Raw genomic sequence first — 23,687 nt, forward strand, 5'->3', positions numbered from 1 at the left:
TCATTATCACCTATAATATGAATGGCTCTTACTGATAATATCTCTTCTGCACTCATGTTAAACATGTTTTTGAATGTTTGAGGAATGTGGGTGTTTATCTTTTAAACAAAAAACAAATGAAACTGTTTTTTACTACATACAGCTTTGTCTTAACCTTTTATTTATTATTTATTTAATATATATTACAGTTAACGTTACAATATACCATATAAAATAAACTGAATGAACAAACAATTTTTAACAGTAGCCTATAAACTAAGTCAAGATTTCATCTTAAGTAAATTATCAAGTGCTCTCAATTATGTTGTTTACTTTAACTCTACGAAGGACTCTTCTCTGTTTTTCTCTAGTTCATGTTTTTGTGTTGTTACTATTATATGTGTTAATAGGTATTTACTGTAAACCTGCTTGGCAACAATGCAAAAATGTGAAAAGCACTTTAGAAATAAATAGGAATTGAATTGTCAGTGCAGAAGGTTAAACACAGAATAATGATGAACACATTTATATTAAGTCAACGTATGCTCTTATTTTATAACTTACCCTGAATAATGATGATATCGCTTCAGCACCTCTGTTAAAGAGAAGATCTAAGATGTTTGTGAATCTTTCCAGAATGGGGTTGAGTTTTTCGAACACAAAACGACTGAAACTGGTTGAACAGCATTCAACTTCCAGAAACAACTGAAAACAAAACGGTTCTGCATTCACATGAAGAACCGGTAACAACTGTCAGTTTTTCCACTATAACTGTTAATATGTAGCAATAAAGCATTTATTTTTCTATTTTATACACATAAAATTAAATATTATTTCTATTTTATAATATCTTCATTTAACTTGCATATGGTTAGATTTGAGATCAGCTTGCATCTTTACTTCACATCTGTACATGCAGACTCACACAATGATAAATAATTTAACATCAGCAAATACTGACAAGCCCAGACAAAAGTAGTCCTGCTTGACCTTAGTGCCGCGTTCGCAGGGGCGGATTAAGGTGGTCAGGGGCCCCTAGGCTGCTCTTTGGGTGAGGCCCCCTCAGGTGGCTTTCACGCTTGCAGTTTAGTTCGGAACGGAGCACGGTTTGCATGAAAAGCCGCTAATGTAAAAGCTGTCACACAAACTCAGGTGCGCACCAGGGTACCAAACCATGCGCATGTGCTTTAGCCGATTACAATGTATTAAAACACGTGTAAGAAATGATAGCGTTGGTAATTTACCTTGGATTTGAGCAAGAGTGAGCCTGCATTGTTTTGCGGGTTGCGAGTGGAATCAGAGCGGCAAGTGAATGGTAATACGATGTTTCCAGATTTAGAAATAGTCCTGATAAATAGTCTGTTTGCAAGCAGCAGAAAGCTCTGTAAGCGAACATACAGTAAAACGCCGCGGTAAAGTTAGTTTGACATTGGACATTCATTAGACATTCGGTTTCATACTGTGACGTGCGCGGTGCGTGCGTGAGAGAGAGAGAGAGAGAGAGAGAGAGAGAGAGAGAGAGAGAGAGAGAGAGAGAGAGAGAGAGAAAGAGAAAGAAAGAGGAAGCAAAGAGAGAGCCGACGCCACCCGGATATGGGCCGGGGACCCAAACCAAGTACACAAGCACCAAAAGCACACATGTTCGTTAGTGGCTGAGACAGGTAGCAGACAGCAGGGGAAGATGGCAAACAATTTATTCAAAACACGTAATATAAAATACAGACTAGTCTTTAATATAAATCATTAAAACCAAGAAAATACATCACTCTAAAATACCACACACACACTCACAAGCACACACGTTCTCCAACTCAGAACTGGGTAAGTCGTTCCGTCTATCTCAGCAATCACTTGTGCTTGCTCACATCACAGCACACTAAAACGCCTCCCCGTTGTGAACGCTGCAAACCAACAACCACGGCACCACAAACACAGGATCTCAGCCACGACTGGTTCCCCAATTCTGGAAAAAAAAAAGAAACAAACATACAAAAACTTCACATTAAAGAGTCAATAACACGTATCATTTGCTACCAAGGGAAATCAGATTATATCCCTTACGGCAACTCACACTGCCGGTGCCCATAAGCTATTGGTAGCACTGAGTCGCCATATAAGCGACCAGCCAAGAAACAGATACTTGAGGGACATTCTAAAACGCTTAACGTGAAAAACGCTTAACGTACCTAAACAGCGATCAAGGAAAACCAAATTTCTGTCAAACCTTCCTTGTACTAAACACTTGCTACTGTCAAAACGAGGACTTGTTTTTCAAAGCACGTAGCCACAAGAAGTCCAAGAACGGAACTGAAATGAGACGGTCTCGCCTCGCGGAGGATTTCCTAATTGCGTCACCTGCTGCTCATGTTGCGTGGCGACAGCAGCAGGACACCGCAGTGACGTTTCTGACTTTTTTTAACAAATATGGAGCCAGAAAAATGATATTTTATTTTAGAGAATATGACACGTTTATGTAGATTAAAACAGCCCAACAGTATATTAAATTAACCAATATTACCAATTTAAAACACAATAATGCACCAATGATGTTAATGAACAACATCATATATAATATTAAAACACTGAAATGGACCGTTTTTGTGAATTACATACTTTTATTTAACTAAAGTTTTTAATGATTATTTAAACCTGTCAAGCCGTTAAAGGCGCGCAATGAATCTCGGGATAGCCAAAGCTGTGAAGTTCTATCCTTAAAAACCCACGGAAGTAAGGTCGCATTTTGGGGCTGCTTTTGAAGCAACCTTTGAATCGGGACAGCCTTACCAGCCTCAAGTCTCGCTGCTGTAACGCAATCGGTCTTAAAATGCAGCCTTCAAAGCACGCAACCCCGAATTGGCCCACAGCCCTAGTTAGCTTTCTTCTTCTTTTGGTGTTTTATGGCGGTTTGGCAAACCGAACGAAAAGGTGCATTACCGCCACCTACTGTGTGGAGAGTGTGGAGAGTACTTTGATTTGGAAGGAAAAAAATAAAAAGGTATTTTAATTCCTATATTCTATCTATTGTTCCTGTGTTTTTCAGGTATTTAAATAATATTTCATGTACTCTTGATTGCCTTGACCCGTTTCCTAACAATACCAGGGGGGAATTGCTGGTATAGCAACAGATGGAGCAATTTCATAGTCTTTCAACTCCAAGCTGTTTTCCTCCTTCCTTACTATCCAGCCAAAGCTTGTTATTTCTTTATATTCATATTCCCAACAATTTTTCAAAATTACTCTGACTGGATGGTTTTCCAAATGTCCCTTTACACCATACCAGTTGGGACCTATGTTATTCTAGAGGCAATTCTCCCATTTCAACTGGCAATCTAAAATCTTTGAAATGGGCAATCTCCCATTTCAAAGAGGATCTAAATGCACCACAGCAAATGCGCAAAGCTTGATTTTGTATTACCTCTATCTTTTTAAATAATGTTTTGTTCGCAGAACTGTATACTACACAACCATAGTCTATGTTTGATCTAATCACAGCATAATAAATTATTTTCAATGACTGACAGCTTGCCCCCCACTCAGCTCCTGACAAGCACCTTAATACATTTATTCATTTTTTGCATTTTTCTATCAATTTCTGAATATGTATTCTAAAACTTAATTTAGAGTCCATCTACATGCCCAAAAATCTTACTTATTAACTTGCTCCAGCTGATAACCATACATTTTGACATTCAAGCTTGGATTATTTTTCTTTTTCGAAAAACATATTACTTGTGTTTTTGCCACAGAAAAACGAAAACCCCAACTATTCGCCCATTTTTCCACCTCATTCACTGCTGTTTGCATTTTACTTTCTACAAATAGAACATTTCACCCCCTTTTCCATAGTGCTCCATCATCCGCATATAATGATCTTCCTATAGATGTCATTAATCATTAAATTAAAAAGAATACAACTGCTCACTTCCCTGGGGAGTTCCATTATCAATTGGAAGAATCTGAGAAAATGTAGTCCCTCTCTTACTTGAATTGTTCTTCCAAACAAGAAACTCAGAATCCAGTTATACATTTTTCCGTCAATTCTCAAGCTTTCCAATTTCAATAAAAGCCCCTCTTTCCACAACATATCACAAGCTTTTTCTACATCAAAAAAGACTCCCACAAGCACTTCTTTATTAACTTGAGCTTTTCTAATTTCAGCTTCCAGACATACTATTGAATCCATCGTATTTCTCCCTTTTCTAAATCCCACCTAGTTATACCGGTCATGTCTACTTTTATACCCATGGACCGTACCATTTCCGCAACCATAGCTAGATCGCATTACCACAATCCCAATTAAGCTCTTTGTGCCTGTTATGTTTTGAGCCCAAACTAATTCAGATAGACATAAATATATGCCCTTTACGTTGCACAAGGCTTAATTTCTAGAAAAAAACGATATATAAATTAACCATGAAAATTGATTAAACAATTTAACTACGTGACATTAATATATAAAACCAGTACTAAAATGTTCAGAAAAACATTCCTGTTATTGCACAAGTTTTCGTTGTTTGGAATTAGCATTTTATGTATTTTATAATAATTGTACAACGTTTAATGTATGTAATTACATAAATCCATTAAACGACAACAGCATTTGAGATAAAGGTATCAAACCAACTGTAACATATTCAGAGCATTATTCCCTATGATGCACAAGGCTTGTTTTTCTGATTATTAAACTGATGTTTTTATATAGGGTACTGAACCATGAATTTTTTTAGACAGTCCTGAAACCCATTTAAATCCATTAAACTTGTACACTGTGGCGAACCACAAGTAATATGAGAGGAGACATTCACCAAGGTACTGTACCTTTAAGGGAGGTAGGAGTTAGTTGTGTTGTTCCTGTTTTGTGATGTGTGTGCTGTGGTTTTACTTGACTCGCTGTTCGGTGTGAGAGTTATATTAAAGTGGAGAGTAAGCAGACCCGACACATCTTCGTTTTTGTCTCCTCGTTTATTGCACTCCACAACACCACTTCAACTAAAGGAAATAAACCAACTGTAAATTACTCACAGTTATGTCTGATGTACAATGCTTAGTCCTATAAAAATACTGACCCCTGATTTATTTTAATTAAACAGATTTATGTATGATTTATTGATTTATTACTCTTAAACACCATTTGAGCTATGAGATATCAAAAATATCAAAGATGTCAAACAGATTATTAGATGCATCATTGGATCCTGTGTCCTCATTGGCTGCCTACTGATTGGCTTCTGTCAGAGCTCTTGGGTGGGGGGGGGTTGTTGGGGGGGATGGTGAGACACGTAGACAAGGACAGAGGACCCAAGTGCAGACAGCAGGTAAGGGGTTAACAAGACAGACTTTAATAAATAACAACAAAATACAAAACAAAGACCCACGTGGGGGTAACACAATAAAACACAAGGGTATAAAACATGACTAGACTAACTATGCTTAAACAAGACTAAAGATAAACATTTAACTAAACTAAACTAAACTAAACTAAACTAAACTAAACTAAACTAAACTAAACTAAACTAAACCAAACAGGACACACACGCAACAGTACAATGAACCAGCACAGGACAATGAAACAAGAGGACTATATAAAGGGGACTAAATCAAGGGGACAGGTGCGGGACATGAACTAATTAACAAGCAATAACGAGACGAAAGGGCGGGAACAGAGACGCCACACCGGAGAGAGGGAGTATATGGAAGGCCAAAACTGTCTCTCCACATAAAACAAGAGGTTCTGTCATCGCTCTGCCACAAGATCAAGAAAAGCAAGACAAGATGGGGCAGAACCATGACACGCTTCATGCTCGCATGCTCAGCACATGCACAGTAAACATGTCCCGCATCATTGAGCAATTTTGTTAAAGTTTTGTGTTGAATGGTTTACACCACAGGGTTTGGGTAATGTACATGCGGAGTACCAAACAAATCATTTTCAAAACAAGCATAGTGCAATATAGATTCAAATGTTCAGAGTAATAATCAGGCAATAAAGGAAATAAAATGCAATGTAGATATAAAGCAAAAAAAAATAAAGGAGCTGTCACTTGACCATCCAGCCGGCGCCCTGTCCAGCCCAGAAGGCGACTCAGCCGGCCTTTCAGCCGGCTATCCCCTAAAAACGCCTTGGTGGATCTTTACTGAGACACAAACCACTGTGCATTACATAAACTGTGTATAAAACAAACTAAGCCATAATTAAAAACCAATTTGTAAAATATGTGTGTCATTGTGGAATAACTCCCTGAAATATTCCCGAAGACATGATGAGCTAACTGCTGCAACAGCTAAGGATCCCGCTGCAGTTTCAACCGCAGCACCGATGTTAGCTAATGTGAGCTGCCAGGCCTCCTGCTGCTATCTTAGTCACGTTGTTCTTTTAACCTTTTATTTTATTTTCCGTTTTTGTGCTCCACTATTGTACTTTCTTTAGGACATTTTGCTGCTATGCCCTCTAGCAATAGCGTAAAAGAAAATGATTGACACGATTTCACCAGCAGGCAGCAGCTGATTGGACAGATGTGACACAAATGTAAAATTTATCCAGTCACCGGCTTATTTTTTGTTATAGTTCTTATGGGCCAATGAGGGTCTATTTTTATTCGCGCTGAAGTAAATTCAAAATAAATAATCCAATCAGAGGCCCCTAAACAGGTGGGGCCCCTAGGCTGCAGCCTAGGCAAGCCTTTGCGTTAATCCGCGTTTGCGAGTTCGGTACTGTCACTGAAAAAACAGTTTATAGGATTTACTTATTTTTTTGTGTTAATTTGCGCAAGTTTTTTAAAAGTAAATATTACTTAAAATTTTAGTGAAGTAAAAATGAAGTGAATCCTATTCGTTGTTTTTTAGATTGCTTACACCAAATTACACCGGTGAGTTCAGGGACAGGCAGGTTCTGATCTTATTTATCTGACCGTTATCATTTTGTTCATATAATGTCACCATCACCTCTCTAAATCTAATGAGAGTGAATCTCTGGCACATGATCTCCTGTTCAACACATCCTGAGTCCCCCAGAAGAACATAAGCTCGTACTATCCTGTACTGCACATTGTATTGTACTGCATGGTGTTGTACTGTGTAAAGTCGTGCAAATGTTTGTGGTCTCTGAGGTTTGGAGGCCCCTGTATACAACAGTCTGCATCTGATTTCTGCTTTTGATCTTCTGGTGATGGGCTGTAATGTTGTCTAAGAGTGAACATGTAACTTGTGTCTTCACAGAAAAGTCGACTTTCGGACTTCTAAAAGAACAAACTCATTAACATACCTTTGAGGCCTTTTTTAAAACCACAAACCTCAAGATTCTCACCTGATTTTATAGACGATTGTGTTTTATATTGAAATGTTTGTATTGCATGTTAAGTGATGTTTAGTGGCCTCATAAAGAGATTGTTGCAGGTGATGTGAATTATATGAAAGTATAACAAAGACCGAATTCTCATGGACTGTGAATGGTTCAGGTTTTTATGATGTATATGTGGGTCAGTGTTGTAACTTCTGGTTGATCAGAGATTAACTGAATTCTTTGAGTCTTAACTTGTAATTCCCTTCTTTGAACATAACAGCTAGAAACAAAATCACACATAACTGACGAGAGGTCTTCAAATGAAAAACAATGTGGAGGTTAATTTTTAACATACTTTTATTCAAATTAAACTAGAACATTTGTGTATCGTATTAAATAATAATGCATTTCTTTTGTAACATAAAACACTAATCAGTGTGACTGTAATTCTCTAATATTTCAATGGTTAAATGCTTAAAGGGGTCATATGGCGCGAATACGTGTTTTTCTGTGTCTTTGGTGTGTTATAAGTTGCCCATGCATGTATTAGACATGTAAAATTGCAAAAATTTAAGTGTCGGAACAAAATATGCATTATAACTAAAGCAAACGCTCACCTAGACCTGCCTGAAACACCTCGTGTAGCCACACCCCCACAAATCTACATCAGTTGGTGGTCTGATTTGACTAAGACTGCCCAAATGTAGACGCAAGTTAGGTGGGCGTACCTGTCAGTACAATTGAAGAGGAACCTGATGTACCATATATGGTCAGAGGCGTTACATTTCCGTCACACGCTTGCAGTATTCCACCAATCACTATGCACTGGTGAACTGGCCAATCACAGCACACCTCACTTTTCAGAGCCATGAGCTTTGTATTCAATCTGCGCGTTTCAGAGAGGCGGAGCAAAGAGGAGGTACAAACATGCACGGTGTGTGGAAAATACAACGTTTTTAAACTTTAAATGGTGTATACACATTACATTACATCTAAAACAAACCATAATATTCCTTTTAGCAGTTTCATATGACCCCTTTAATTTGTCATGCATTAAATTACATAAATTAATAAAACATACATATTTGTAATAACATGTTAAACAGGGTCTTTCATTTTCTCATTTCGCCACTAGATGGAGCAACTTACAGTCTTACAGTTTTTTACAGTCGCTAGGACACATTTCTCAATACTTTACTTTTTCAAAACTCTTCACACTGTGAGCACAACAGTAGTCTGTGTGAGCTAAACTCTGTGAACCTACAGAATAATTAGCATATGTTTACATACTCTTTTCAAAATTGTTAAACTTGAGTTCAAAACAATAACATATAGCAAAACTAAATAAGACAGCAATATTCTGCCTCTCAGTAATGTTTTACTGAAATATTTCGAACCCACAGCAAATTTGGAGTCTCTAGCTCAATGCCTCTAGTGCCACCAACAGTAAAAATTTTCACGTACATTTTTGATCATAACTTCTGAACCGTAAATGCTAGAAACAAAATTATTTTCCTTTGAATCCTTGGCTCATGGCGATTCGATTGTACCCTATGACGTCATTTTCCGTTATGAAAATGAACTCGTCCTAAGGCATTTGTCCAATTTGCATGAAACTTGGTATGTAGCATCTAGAGACAATCCTCATAAAAAGTTATGGAATTGGTCTCAATTCGTCATACCTTTTTTGTATACCACGTAAACAAATTGGATGGTGAGCACACCAAAATGGATTTGATGCTGTATCTTCACCAAACTATTGCATATCTACACGAAACTCGATGTGTCATCATTGGCAAATCTTGTTCACCTCACAAAAGTTTGGTGACAGCGCCACCTAGTGGTCAAGAGTTTTGAGTACTTACATTGTGTGCTAAGTGCTTCTTCTTATGTTCGTAGATCTGCTTTTTAAAAACTCCACATATATGACCTTTTGTTTCATGTTGGGCTTGACCCTGTAATTGCTGCTTGCAGCTATATTTTTATGTTTGTTATAATTCATATTTTATTACACAGCTCTCTGGGAAACTTGATTCTGATTAGTCAATTGCTGCACGTGGCTGTCAATATTCAATTTATAGCCTTAATCAGAACAGATTGTGTAATTCATACATTTATGTAAAAAATTGCACTGTAAGTTCCTGACAAATGCCATTAACGTTTTGCAAAAATGAAATTTTACATAATCCTGTCCAACTCAAAAATTTCACAGAATAACATTCTACAAGAATCAATTGTTTAATAATTGCTTGCAGTTTTCACAGCCATACAACAAACTGAGTAAATCACAGCAACAGGGGTTATGAAATTGTTGCATAAAATGTATCACATCAAGTGATAAGTCCATGTAATGTACAAGGAAGTATAAAAAAACATATATATAGTATATAACTATAATAAATTGGCAAGATGTAAACAGTTCATACATATGTGCATACATGACGCCTGCGTCAGAAAAACAATAATAAAGAAACTGAAGGCAGTAAACAGTGAAGTAACATGACAATGACGACCGTCCGTGTAGCATCATTCAGTTATCATGATGAGCCACAACATGCGCGTCCAACCATCCTTTTCAACATCCGCGATCAAATTCTTTTTGAACTAAATGAACTTATGAACGAACATATAAGGCACTTTATGACCGCACACAAAACAAGATAAACAATCCTACAAAAGTTTTGTAACTGCTGACATGCAGCCCAATGTAATGAGGCCGTGAGTGTATTTTTAATCTCCAATGTCCTGGGTCAGAGAGGAGTCGCTCTCTCTTTCCTAAAATGTCCAAGTGCTTCGAGTCAAGTGCTTGAGCTAGCTGGCGATGAGCTCACCTGTAAACAGTAATGTGGAATAGTGTGTGTGGATGTTTCTCATTTGACTTCCAGCTGCTCCAGGAGGGGGTTGCTCTCCTTCTCGGGGGTCTTGACGCTGTCTGTCCTCACGATGCAGGTGGGCCGATGACGGTTGAGCATGAGGATAAGCTGCTGCCGTTCGTGTTTCAGCTCTTCAATCTGTGCTTTCAGCTCTGAGTTCATCATTTCCAGACGCTCCGATTCCTGCAATGCAAGAGATGAAAGCTGATTAACACACTCAGTGTAAGCAAGAGACTATTGGAGTATACAGATTACTGCAGCGTATAGGGTACTGGAGCGCATAGCGTTCTGAAGCGTATAGGATCCTGAAGCATACAGGGTACCAGAGCGTATAAGGAACTGCAGTGTATAGGGTGTTGAGGCATATAGGGTAGCATAAAGGGTACTAAGGTGTACAGAGTACTGGAGAGTATAGGGTACTGGAGCAAACAGGGTTCTGAGGTGTATAGGATCCTAAAGTATATCGGGTACCGGAGCGTATAGGGGACAGCAGTGTATAAAGTACTGGAATAAGCAGGGTACCTGAGCGTATAGAGTACTGAAGCAAATAGGGTCCTGGAGCATACAGAGTACTGCAGTGTATAGGGTACTAGAGCATATAGAGTACAGGAAAATCTGGGAACATAGCATATAGGGTACAGGAGCATATAGAATCCTGGATGTATACAGAATACTGGAGCATATACTGACCTTTTGTAAATATTCTGTTCTCTCTTTCTTTTTATTTCGACATCTTGCTGCTGCCACTTTGTTTTTCTCTCTTCTTCTTTTCCTGCGTTCTTCCTCTTCATCTCTCTGTATGAGCAGAAACATCAACATTTAAGGTTTTCTAAATATGTATTTTTCATACTATATTTATGTAAGTTTCAGAGTATAATCAATTAAATTAATTCAACAAGATCATTACATTAAGAATTATTTTCAGACAGAAAGAGTACTAGCAGCAAACGTTGGATCACAATTCATTACATATTTATGAGAGGCTGCTTAGACTGTCAGTAGCATTACAAAAGACTAGTGTGAAATATCCAAAAGCTTTAATAACTTTTAGACTGTTTTGAAATTTGGTTGAGATCGTATTTTTTATTAAAGGAGTAGTTCACCATCAAAATGAAAATTCTGTCTAGGGATGCGCCGATCCGATATTTTGATGTCTTATGTCATTCGATAGATTTATGTGAAGAACAAACCAATATAGCATATATTAGTCGGGGAAACTCTGACCTCCGCTGGTGCTGTCATCTGTCAATCTGCAGTCAGCATGCGAAAGTGTTCGGTGACAGTCAGGACGTTACTCTTTCCAAGATATTCCAATGTTTAGTTATTCTTCATAATCACTAGATAATAGTCTACAGTTTTGTTTAAAATGACTTTTGTCTTTTTGAAATGTATTTAGCTGGAGTACTCGCTGATGAGTGTCATTAACGTTAGTTCAAAGCACTGGAAGCGGTCTAAATATTGTGTCATACTCTTTTTAAACCATTATAAAAGGCTGTGTAAACTGTTGTATGAATGAAATGCAAGATGTGTTAAAGACATAACATACATCTTTCTTTGCATTTAAAATGTTATGAATATGGGGAGCAAAGATCCCAGGTACTTAAGAAAGAGAAGATGCTTTAAGCGAATCATTCTGTGTGACCAGGAGCACTTTTGTGCCTCTCTGCACTTGAGACTTTTATACGGTGATAGTTTTGTTTCATAAATATCTTTTTTACCTTTAATACAGTACTTAAGTACATTCAAATCTACCACTTTCTTTTACGGAAGTATTTTTACTTTTAAAAGTAGAAAGGTACTGGATTTTTAATGTACTCAAGCTTTAAAATGTAAAAAACAACATTCATTTATGAAATTTGGTGGATTAAAAAGTATGATATATGCTTTATAAAGTAGTGAAGTAACATTTTTCAAAAGTAAAAGTTTTGAAAATGTACTGGAAAGTAAAAACCCTATGTGTAAGTACTATTCACCTATGGCAATAAAAGATATGTAATTCTACATTGATCAGCAAATAACAGTGCTAGTATCAAGAGGGGATCAGTATCGGCCGACACTCAGAATTCAGGTATCGGAATAGGAACGGTGAAGGAAAAAGTGGTATCGGAGCATCCTGAATTCTGTCATCATTCTTCCACAGAACACATAAGATAGTTTGAAGAATGTTGTTAACAGCCCCTAATTCACTTGCATTGGTTACAGTAGAAGTAAATTGGGGGGGGGCTGTGCTGTTCTGTTACCAACATTTTTCAAAATATCTTCTTTTGTATTCTGCAGAAGAAATTCATACAGGTTTGAAAGGACAAGAGGGCGTGTAAATGATGACAGAATTTTCATTAATTGTTAATTGTTATATATAGGCTAAATTTTGTAAAATATTAACGCCTTTTGTTCTATTGTGGGCAGCATTTTTCATATAAAATATTTTGCTATGGTGTTTTACCATGTTGCTGATTCATGTTTCATTTGTGCTGTATTCACAGTTTTGTTTGAGTTCAGGACGCAAGTGTGAAGGGATTATTAGAGATACTACAGTTAATCTCAGATTTTTACAGTGATCCTCTGACCACTAGATGGAGTCGCTGCAGTTCTGTTAATATTATGTATTGTGTAACCAGATGTGTACACACATAAGGCAACACCACCAGCAATCTGCTTTAAATAAACAAATACAGATTGAACTATTTATCTATGTCTATATGCTGTATACTACTTCAGGACAACAACACAACATTATACAAAAAACAACCTCAGCTTTAATGGGCAGCGGTCGTTTCAGTTTGCCAAGCAGATGAAAAGGGGACAGCATGGCTCCGAGGTTGCAGAGGTCGGCATATTTCAGCTGGTCAGTTAATGTGGTGGCAGAGATGCCCGCTAGAGGTCCCAGGCTGGCCAGTGAGGCGGCGGTCACTGAGGGGTCAGGAATCTGCCCGGGCATCATGTCACAAACACCCGTCACCGCACCTGGACAACAGAACAGGATCATTAATCGGCACAATACAAACTTCACAAAAGGGTTATGAAAGTGATCAAAATTAAAAATATGAAAATATTTCTGTTAATCGAAATCTAATAAAACGTAGGTCTTTAAATAATTTGAAAAACGATATTAGAAATGGTAAGGCACTAAAATTATTAACTGAAAATAATAATAAACTTTAAGCAAATAACTAATTACTAAAACGGAAGTAAAAAAGCAAACCTATATAGCAATATAAAACAATTAAAATGACAAAAGCATATAATAAAATTGCTGAAAATTAAAAAGAAAGCCATCAAAATATATTAATTAAGTATTGTTAAACACAAACATATTCACATACATTTATATTATATATTAAGGAAATATTTTGATATTTAGATTATATTCATTTATATATACCAATAATTGAAAAAAATAAATAAATGATTATTAATTTTTATATATTTCTTAAATACATGTATGTGCTTGTGTTTATAAATACAAAATTAATATGCACAGTATACAAACATATATTATGCAAACACAAACATTTATTCTTGATGTGATTAATCGTTTGACAGCCCTAAAGTTGATTCGCAATTATATTACAATATTTTGAACAAAATTTTAAACAGGTTTACTTGCAAAACATTAACAATTTCCAATCATGTTTTTGTTGTACATACAGCTTTACAATATTCAAGGTTTAACTGAACTTTCTGTATAAAATATAATAATAATTAAAAAGGTCTCTCACTGAGGAATAAAAAAGAATTTTAGCAAAAACACTTCATAATGTAAGTACATTTTTTGGTTTGCGATATATGCTTCCAATTTGGTTTGTTTCCACACCTGATGAGGCCAATTTCAATGTATGAGCTCACAGTGTCTCACGCCATGAACCTGGAGAGATTGATGAGTACACAAGTGAGGAAATGGCTTGGGCTACCAAGATGCCTTAGCAACATAGGGCTGTACGGGAATGGAGCTCTCTCTCTTCCCATTTCAAGCCTTGTGGAGGAATATAAATGGACCAAAACAAGGCTGGTGATGACGCTCAAAGTATCCTGTGATCCCTGTGTAAGAGATGCTGCTCCAACAGTTGCGACAGGAAGGAAATTGAACCCAGCAACAGCGGTAGCAGATGCGAAGGCAGCCCAAAGGCATAGGGACATCGTGGGACAAGTTCAATATGGCAGAGGGGGACTTGGTTTGGCATCAACCACACCCACATGGCAAAAAGCTACATCAAGGGAACAGAGTCACCTGGTGGTGGAGGAGGTTCGGCATCAAGAGGAAGCAAGTAGATGCGCCAGAGCGGTCTCTTAAGCCCAGCAAGGCAGCTGGATGAGGTGGGAAGGCATTGAACGGCACAAAATCACTTGGAGTGAGCTGTGGAGTATGGAAACAAACAGGCTAAGTTTTATCATAAGAGCTACATATGATGTGCTGCCCTCACCAACAAATCTGCATGTTTGGTGTGGACAGGATCCAGCCTGCCACCTATGCGCAGCTCAAGCAAACCTTAAACATACGTATTCTTGTGGGTTGTAAGAAGAGCTTGACACAGGGAGATACACGTGGTGCCACAATCAAGTACTAAAGTGCTTGGCTGCTGCAGTAGAGACCAAGAGAGTGGCAGCAAATGCCATCTCCCAAAACGCCCAGGCTAACTCGCTAAAAAGGCAACCCTTTATTCGGGAGGGGCAGAAAAAGTAGGCGAAGCCCTTATCCCCAGATTTACTCTGCTGAGTATAGCCAGGGATTGGGAAATGTGAGTTGGTTTAACAACAGACTTACTTTCCCCTTGTAAATTGCAGCGACCAACCTGCGGCCAGACATGGATCTGTGGTCCAGCTCCAGTAGGACAATCCTCATAGTTGAGTTGACTGTACTTTGGGAAGAGGCCATTAATGAAGCATTAGAAAGAAAGAATCTCCAGTAAGCCAACTTGGCAGCGGAGGCTGAAGATCGGGGCTGGACAGCAAAAGGGTTCCCAGTGGAAGTGGGTTGCAGGAGCTTTGTTTCCAATTCCACTACAAGGCTGCTTAAGGAAGTGGGGATCAGAGGACAGGCCCAACGGACGGTAGTCAAAGAACTTGCCAATATAGATGAGAAAAGCAGCAACTGGCTGTGGTTGAAACGGAAGGACACAATATGGGCTGCCAAATAACCACGTAATAAAATGGTGTTGTGTGTTGTAATGTTATGCCATACAGGACCGGGGGCACTGAGCGCGCATTAACGGAGTCAGTGGGGCTAGAACAGCCTTAGCCAACGGGTTGGTGTGTATGGTTGCGTTGATTTTGGTAATGTGAAACCTCAGACCTCCGTTCCTCTATTCATATTCTTGACTGCATTAGGCGTGGGAAATGTCCTATTGGGCAATTCAACTGTGCTGAAATAGTGGGATTATAACGACTACTCCTATTAAGCGAATCTTTAAATAAATAATATAAAATTACATAAAGTAGTATTATTAACTGACCAAAGTACTACAAATGTGAGAATTATGCATTAAAGCACGGTTTTTAAAGTTAGACTTTGAATTTTGCTGTAAATTCCACATATTACACACAGTGTTTAGTTGAATTACATCAGAAGTAACTGTAATTAAATTACAGAAAAAATGAGAGTAATCCCTTACTTAAATTTTTCAAGGGAAAAGTAATTCAATTACAGTAAGTAATTACTTACTAACTAGTTACACCCAACACTGGCACACACACACACATGCACCTCAGACAATGGACAATGGAGTGGCTCAAAGATATTTGTAGGCTAACCCCAGGGGCGGATTATGACTTCAAAGGGCCCGGGGCCAGTTACCTCCAAGGGCCCCCCTCCCACAATTCTTCTGTTCTTTNTTCTAATGTCTTTTGTCATGTCGTGTCGCACCGGTCGCGTCCGGTGTAGACACAGTGTTAGCCAACGGGTTGGCATGTATGGTTGCGTTAAGGTGTGATGCCACCGAGCTACCGGCAAAGCAATTGTTGTTGAGGCTGCAACGACTAATCTGGATGAGCTAATTGACACAGGAAGTGGGGTTCAGAGGACAGGTCCAGTGGAGGATAATTAAGAACTGAGAAGAAGCCAATGGCTGTGGTTTAGGCGGATGGACACAGCATGGGCTGCCAAATGACCATGTAACAATGCAACACACATCCAGGTCTGATCAACCTGCAATGGGATTCCCTTGGCTGAGGGTGTCTTGTGATAAAGGGCCGAAACACCCAATGAGGCTGAGGTGCACAACTGACCATGTGTCGCATTGATGGGAACCATACAAAGGGCATTATCAGCAGCACCTCACCAAAAGGCATCTTTCACCCAGGATAATGGATGTGATGAAAGTGGGACACACAACTCATGAGAAGTCTCTCTGATAATGGCAAGGAAAGGTAAGTATGCTATGAGTTTCTATAATCATTTATCCCCCAAACACAGAGGATGCCTACCCGACGAACCAGTGAAACCTCAGACCTCCTTTCCTCTATTCATATTCTTGACTGCTCCCCCTGTCATGCATTAGGCATGTCCTTTTGGGCAATTCAACTGTGCTGGAATAGTGGGATTATAACACCTAGTCCTATTAAGTGAATCTTACACCCCTAGTCGGAACACTCTAAAATATTTGAAATATGAAATAAAAAAGTCAAGTGAAACACAGAAACATAACAGCCAAACAAAAAAGAAAAGTGCTCAGCCCTTATATCACCACCAGCACATTTATTGTGAATATTTGCTAACTATCATCCAGCACTACACATGAAAGACATTTGTGTCATTCAGCTAGTCATAAACTGAAATAAAACACAACAAAATCTAAATGATTGTAGAGCTGAAATGATCATCCAGCAGAAAGCATCAGGTCAGACACATCTGGAGTACTGTTCACTCTCCGTCATGATATCAGAGCATGTGTGGTTCACAAATGCATGAAAAACTGGAAGACCTTTCACAGGTAAGAATGTGTTGCTTTGTGCTTTAATATGTATTAATAATGCATTAATATGACAGGTTTTAAAGCAACAGTATGGTAACTTTTTGATGTTGTGTTATGAGCTAACACCTTTGTCTTGTTGTATTGTGTGAATTATTTTTGGATCTACAACAGCACAACAGCAGATCCTGTTTGGATCTACAACAGCACGCAACATTTGATATTCATAGAAGTGCAACTATGGCAGACACACGGTCAGTTTGCTCTCGAGTGTTCACACAGACCCACTTGACTGTTCCAACATGGCGGACGACTTTCGTATCGCAGCCCCGGAACAGACGCTAATGAAGGATCTAAATGCAATCAATAAATAAAAAACTACAAGGCCAGTTGAATATGAAAGTGTCGCTATTGTCAACGGTGAATATATCTGACTATAGGCCCAGTTTAATAGAAAGGGCATGGTTGAGCTATCCGACTAGCTTGTACTGACACATCTTAAAATATATCAGTGGCATTGTTTTGTCTCAAGATGTACACCAGTAAATCACATTTATAAAAGATGCTTAAATGTCCTTATTTAACTATGGCATAGTCTTAATCCCTATCTCTGAAACTAGGCCATAACGCGATAATACTGTACTGTATATCAGAACGCGCTAAATGCTTCATCCATTCATTCGTTGTGATAAAAGTCTTCGCAATTATCATGATGATGTGATTGATTATTCATTCGAACCAATGAAGCTAGAATAAGGCTGTTATTTCTTTTGATTTAATAAATGTTTGCATATTCATGCAACAAAATAAATTGGGGATTATCAACGTTTTGTGACTTGTGTATTTTTATGACTAATGCTGGTGAGCGGACAACATTTTTTGTTGGTACTCTGGCGAGGAAAGGGTTGAAATACAGCAGGCTGTGTGGAGACTCCACATGTCTAATATACAAACATATCCATTAGAACGCAACGCATTAGAACCCCAGACACCTTGTTTTTAAAGTAACAATGGAAAGTGAATTTGTGTTGTTTTTGTGAGAAGCACAGACTCATTTCCCTGAAAGAATCACATCCATCAGCCAAGATCCGCCCCTGCGCGTTTCCTCATCCAGAGCCGTGTGCTGCTGTTCTCCGTGTCAGCGCTGAGGAATGTGACCGCAAAGAACATGACAAAGCCACTGGATCCTCGAAAAAAAGCCAATCGAGAACCGCCATACCGCCGAACAAACCACAGACCAGCGTAACTCCTCCTGAGACCTGGACATGATCTCGATCCTCCACCACGTGACTTGCTGAAGAGAGATGCCGTGTTGCTTTTCTAGAGACTGAACTTGCAATCTTTTTTACTGGAGTAGAACAAACTCAGTTCAATACATGTAACCACCAAAACATGCAGAAGCACATCTGATTTTCATCTTTTTAAGACTGTCTGAGACACGACACATCCCTAAAGACAAGAAACACCTGAAATCAGACTGAGACAGATATCACATCATACTGCATGAATGTGGTGAACTCCATGTAAAGACCGGGTTTTCACAGACTGTGTCCCAAATTTGGCAAACCTTTTCCTCTAAATGAAAGGATTGGTTCTCCGATGCAGCGTGAGTCTCGGGTGAGTCTGAGTGTTTTCACATGTGATCCAGCATACATGAACCCCGATGTCCGTGAGGTCCGCAGTCACATGCACCCGATGGAAAAATGATTTGCACATTCAAAATCACCGTCTTCCAAACCTTCAGCACACAAGTTCCAAACAAAACTTCATAGGAACCAGGCGAGACAAGCGCGTATTGAGGGAATGACACGAAGGATTGGGAAAAATAAACAGAATATAACAGTGTTCTCTTTGTTTGGACGTCCAGCGGAGAGCTCTAGAGCGACGGCTACAGACTGAGAACATTGACACATGCTACACTAACATTTCACTCCATTATTGCACACCCTGTAACTGATCCTTTACTGTGGACAGATAGAAAACACATGAGCTAACAGATGAGAAGTTATTATGGACAACAAATAAAAACGTGCGAAAATCAAGGCTGTGTTAAATCCATTATCTCTGTGTTAAATTCTGCATAAACTAGCCGAATAACACATCCAAACTAACAGATATATGTTAGTAACTGAGAAGTAAAAACACAAATGTGAAATGGACCAATACACAGTTACACGCACACTACATGGGCATCCTGGAAAAGATCCAAGCAAAGCAAAATGCTGGGATCCATTTTGCTCGGCAGAATGCTCTGGTAATACTTTTTCACCGTTTCAGACTCATTTCTTACAATTTCTAAATTCGAAAAGTGCCAGAGATGTCCTTCCATAACACACTTCCATAACACATATTTCACAATCATCGAGCGTAAAGCCAGGCTTAAAAACACAAAATCGATTCTTGAAACAGATCTTGAAATATTTAATCACAGCCAGATTTCTGAATACCGGTGACTCGAGAGCGGATTCATCCATGTGCTCTAAAGAAAATGCATGATTCAGATGTACGTGTTACGAAGCAAAGCGTGAAAAAAGTTCAACAAATCAATTCATCTCTGCATCTTTTTATTTTATTTATATGATTCATCATGTAAGATTACATGAGTAATATACGCGTTTGAGTCACAATGTGAATTTGAGAATATGCGAGGAGTTTGATAAATGGCCTACACAACCTATTTCATATTTCATATTTCCTTCAAATTCCACAAATGTTTTGTTTATTTCCAGCTTTCAAAGTGGACTCAAGCAATTGGACCCCACAATGTCTTCAGTTTGTATGATGCTGCAAAAGACAGATTCAATCTTAAGCCCTGCGAGCATTTACAAGTTACACAGTCAAAACAAAGTAAATGAACTCTTTTGCCCTTTTGTAGATAAACACTAAACAGAAAGCATTCTCAGCTGCTCACACATAAGTTTCAATTCCATAAAAAAAGAAGTGGGCGATAAAATATGAAAGCTCAATGTGAAACTGCAGTCATTTCATAACAGTTCTGTTACAATGCGGAGAAAACACAATGACCTGTGTACAGTACTGACAGATCTACATGCGTTCATCACTATGACACACACACATCAGTGATACACAAACATAAACCCTGACTCACCGGCCGCCTCAGATGCAATCTGCACACTTCTCATCTGTTTTCAGTTCTGAGGCGGAATGTTATAAAACATAAGACCACGTGTTCAACTCAATTGAGAGAAATACAATCTTATTAGCAGCTGAAAGTGTTGTCAAAAACGCCAAAATATATCTTAAACAATCAAACAAGACAATATAATATGATCTGCTGTGCACTGTCGTTCATATCACTTCTGATATCACTTCTGTTTGTTTTGTTTACTGTGAGGTAAACTAAACCCTATAAAACTTATGTCTATCGAACAACTCACATAAAAATACGGGTAGTATACTAAATAATGTACTATATCTGTGAATTTAAAAAAAAAAAGTGTTAGTAAAAATATTAATAAATAGCCCACTTGTCCCCAATTAAAAAACAAAAAAAAACATTGAAACCAGAAAGAACACCAAAAAAGTTTTGCCCTGCACTTCAAACACAAACAGCCAGTGTTGTTTATTATTAATCCACAGTTAAAAAAGCAAGCTGACAATAAAAATGAATGTGGGAACGCACGTGCACCACGCTCTGTAGGGTGTCTGTGATCTCAGACCGGAAGTGCATCTTATGTAACGTGAACTTGAGTCTGTCATCATCCTCCTCACGTATCGATGGAGATAAGAGCAACGAACTACTGATCTGCGCGCGCACGGGTTATTAACTTTACATGCAACAATACGACACATACAGGACACTTAATGTGCACTAATGTCTCGCGCTATGTAACGTTTTGTGTTTGAGGACACCGAGGACGCGACTGAAAACCTAGTGAGCTACCTTCACATGCAGCATTATTGCGCGTCAACGGTGCTCCAAAACGCTGCCTGTAAAGGGAGCGCAGCAGGTTTTCACACGCGTCCTTGCGGAAAACGCAGAGTCCGGATCGAACCCGTGCAGAAGTTGGTAAAAGTCGTGCTCGTACCTGACTTAAGCGGATGGAGTCCCTTTCTGACGTCAGGCCGAGGTCGCGAGTAGATCTTGAAGAGCGGGAAGCGTTGCATCTGATCCTTGATCGGGAGGATCGAGGAATGCGGAAGTGGGACGTCAGCAGGGAGGATGAGGAATATGGAGCGCGCGTGGAGCGCTGGAGAAGTGAGAAGAAGACTGCTCCTCCCCTTAGAAACCAGCAAACAAACATTACACACTGGACAAAGACTGCGGGTGCCATGATAAAGTGATGGCAGAACATTGTACTTTGTTGGAATTGACAGTTGACTTAAATGGGTTCATTGCAAGGGCCATCAAAGTAAAGCAAGCAAAGTTTACCTATGTACTACTCATATGAAAAATATAGAAGCATACTTTAGTATTTACTAGAGTACACTGTAGTAGATACTGAAGTATGTTATAGTAATTACTGCACTACACTACAGCTTCCTGTTGTATAACAAACTTGAACTGTAATGTATACCTTAATATTTACTGTAGTCCATTTTAGTGCGTTGTAGTATGTAATTACTACACTTTGTTAATGTATTCTGTAGTGTTAACTATACTAAATTGATAAACGACTAAATATATCCCTTAGTAAATTACCATATACAGTTAACCGCAATACTCTTCATGAATGCTACCGTATTGTGGAGTATTTACTATAGTAAACTGCAGTACACTGTAGTATATTATAGTATTATTTACCCCACTTTGTTAATGAATACTATAGTATTCTGTAGTATTATTAACTGTAGTAAACATTCTAGTATACTTTAATATTTACTAGTAAGATTTTAAAACAGTATCTAGAAAGATTACCACACTTATAGTAAATGCTAAACTTCAATAAACTGTCACAGTAATCATGTAAACTTCTAAATTACTAACTTTTTCAAGTGGGCTTTATATGTTAGATTAATATCACTTAGACTTACAGTTTCAACTGTAATTGTTTTAATTAGTTTTGTTTTATCATAAGTGCATATGGGGTAAATTTGAACTCATTTCTCTCAGGGCTAAGGAGGAGGGGTACAGTACATAAAAGGTGAGCATCTGCCTTGTTTCCAATGAGCCCGTTGTGTTGTAATGAAGATCCTTAAGGACCCAATAGCCCGATTTCCACTATCGAGAAGCAGGTGTGCTAAGCGTCATATGCCTCCTAATCATCCCCATATAATAATGCATAAAAGAAAAAATATATATACTGTATATACACAGATCACTGCATGGGACAAACCATGTAACAAACACTTAGCATACACAAATAAATTGCAGTAAGAATTCCATAAAACATGTTATAAAAAAGCCTTGGTAAAAAGATACGTCTTAAGACGTGTTTTAAAAGTCTGCAGACAGTCGCTGTTTCGGATATCTAAAGGAATGGCGTTCCATAGGCGAGGGGCAGCATAGCTAAAAGATCTAGCACCTATGGTAGTTAATCGAATCTGAGGTACCACGAGAGAAAGTGAAGATGAAGATCTGAGCGCATGTGCAGGGGTGTAAACGCAGAGAAGTTCAGTGAGATATAGGGGTGCAAGATGATGTAGTGCCTTGTAAGTAGGGTTGGGAATCGAAAATCAATTCCAATTTGGAATCGGAATCGAAAGGCTAGGAATCGGATCGGAATCGAAAGGAATAGGAATCGGATACTTGAGATTAAAATTTGAATTCCTCTTATCAATTCCTGTGTGCATATTTTCAGAAAAGTACATGCGTTGCATGATCTGCTGATATCTCAATAAAAGCCCTTATGAAAATTATCGATATTTTTTACTAAGCATAGTTTAGCTATAGAATTTGCATTAAAGCACAGGAATCACAAATTAACCATAGTTGCATTATAGTAACTGCAGTTTAACCATGATGTAGTTCAACTATGATAATACAAATTGTAATAAATCAGAAATGGTGTGTTTCTATGTGTAAATATACACAAAACGGTGCTCATAAATATATATATATATATATTGCAAACAAGTCAATAAGCAGGCTAAATGACCATACAGGTTGATATCTAAATGTTTTACTTCAACTGTGGAATCGAAACTGGGAATCGATAAGAATCGAAATCGATAAGCAGAATCAGAACTGGAATCGGAATCAATAAAATTGAAACGATTCCCAACCCTACTTGTAAGTGAGTAATAAGATCTTGAAATCAACTCGAAACTTAACTGGAAGCCAGTGCAATTGATGGAGAACAGGTGAGATATGAGCAATCGAAGGTGTTCTAGTGAGGACACGAGCTGCAGAATTCTGAACCAACTGAAGCTTAAGTAACAATTTTGAAGGAGCACCAGTGAGAAGAGCATTACAATAGTCTATATGTGAGGTGACTAATGCATGTATAAGAACTGCTGTGTTGTCGGTGGAGAGAGAAGAACGGAGATGGTAAATATTACGTAAATGGAAGTATGCTATCCGGGTAACATTATAAATATGAGTTTCAAAGGATAATGTGGTATCCAAGATAACACCCAAGCTTTTGACATGTGAGGAAGGAAGGATTAAATTATTATCAATGTGCATGGAAAAATCATGAGATTTAGACGGAACAGATTTTGTACCAACGAGTAAGACCTCAGTTTTGT

At 38.3% G+C, this 23,687-nt stretch overlaps 2 protein-coding genes across 2 annotated transcripts in view; both read right to left on the bottom strand.

The window, feature by feature from the left end:
• Positions 1-2,421, bottom strand: part of LOC130560292 (interferon-inducible protein AIM2-like) — a 28,586-nt gene extending 26,165 nt beyond the window's left edge. The window contains exons 1-3 of the mRNA XM_057343984.1: positions 2,166-2,421; positions 1,771-1,942; positions 544-684 (exon numbers count right to left, since the gene is read on the bottom strand). The gene's annotated coding sequence lies outside the window, so the exon portion shown is untranslated. The remainder of the gene's footprint in view (positions 1-543; positions 685-1,770; positions 1,943-2,165) is intronic.
• A 6,926-nt stretch (positions 2,422-9,347) lies between these two features.
• jdp2a (Jun dimerization protein 2a) lies at positions 9,348-21,854 on the bottom strand. Its single transcript, XM_057343581.1, has 4 exons — positions 21,086-21,854; positions 12,881-13,095; positions 10,822-10,926; positions 9,348-10,314 (listed from the first exon to the last, which is right to left on the bottom strand). Exons 1-4 carry the CDS (start codon positions 21,162-21,164, stop codon positions 10,129-10,131), a joined length of 585 nt encoding a protein of 194 aa, XP_057199564.1. The 5' UTR covers positions 21,165-21,854; the 3' UTR covers positions 9,348-10,128.
• Positions 21,855-23,687: the final 1,833 nt, after the last annotated feature.

Source organism: Triplophysa rosa, linkage group LG10 (genome assembly GCF_024868665.1).
Source record: "Triplophysa rosa linkage group LG10, Trosa_1v2, whole genome shotgun sequence".
Lineage (NCBI taxonomy): Eukaryota > Metazoa > Chordata > Actinopteri > Cypriniformes > Nemacheilidae > Triplophysa > Triplophysa rosa.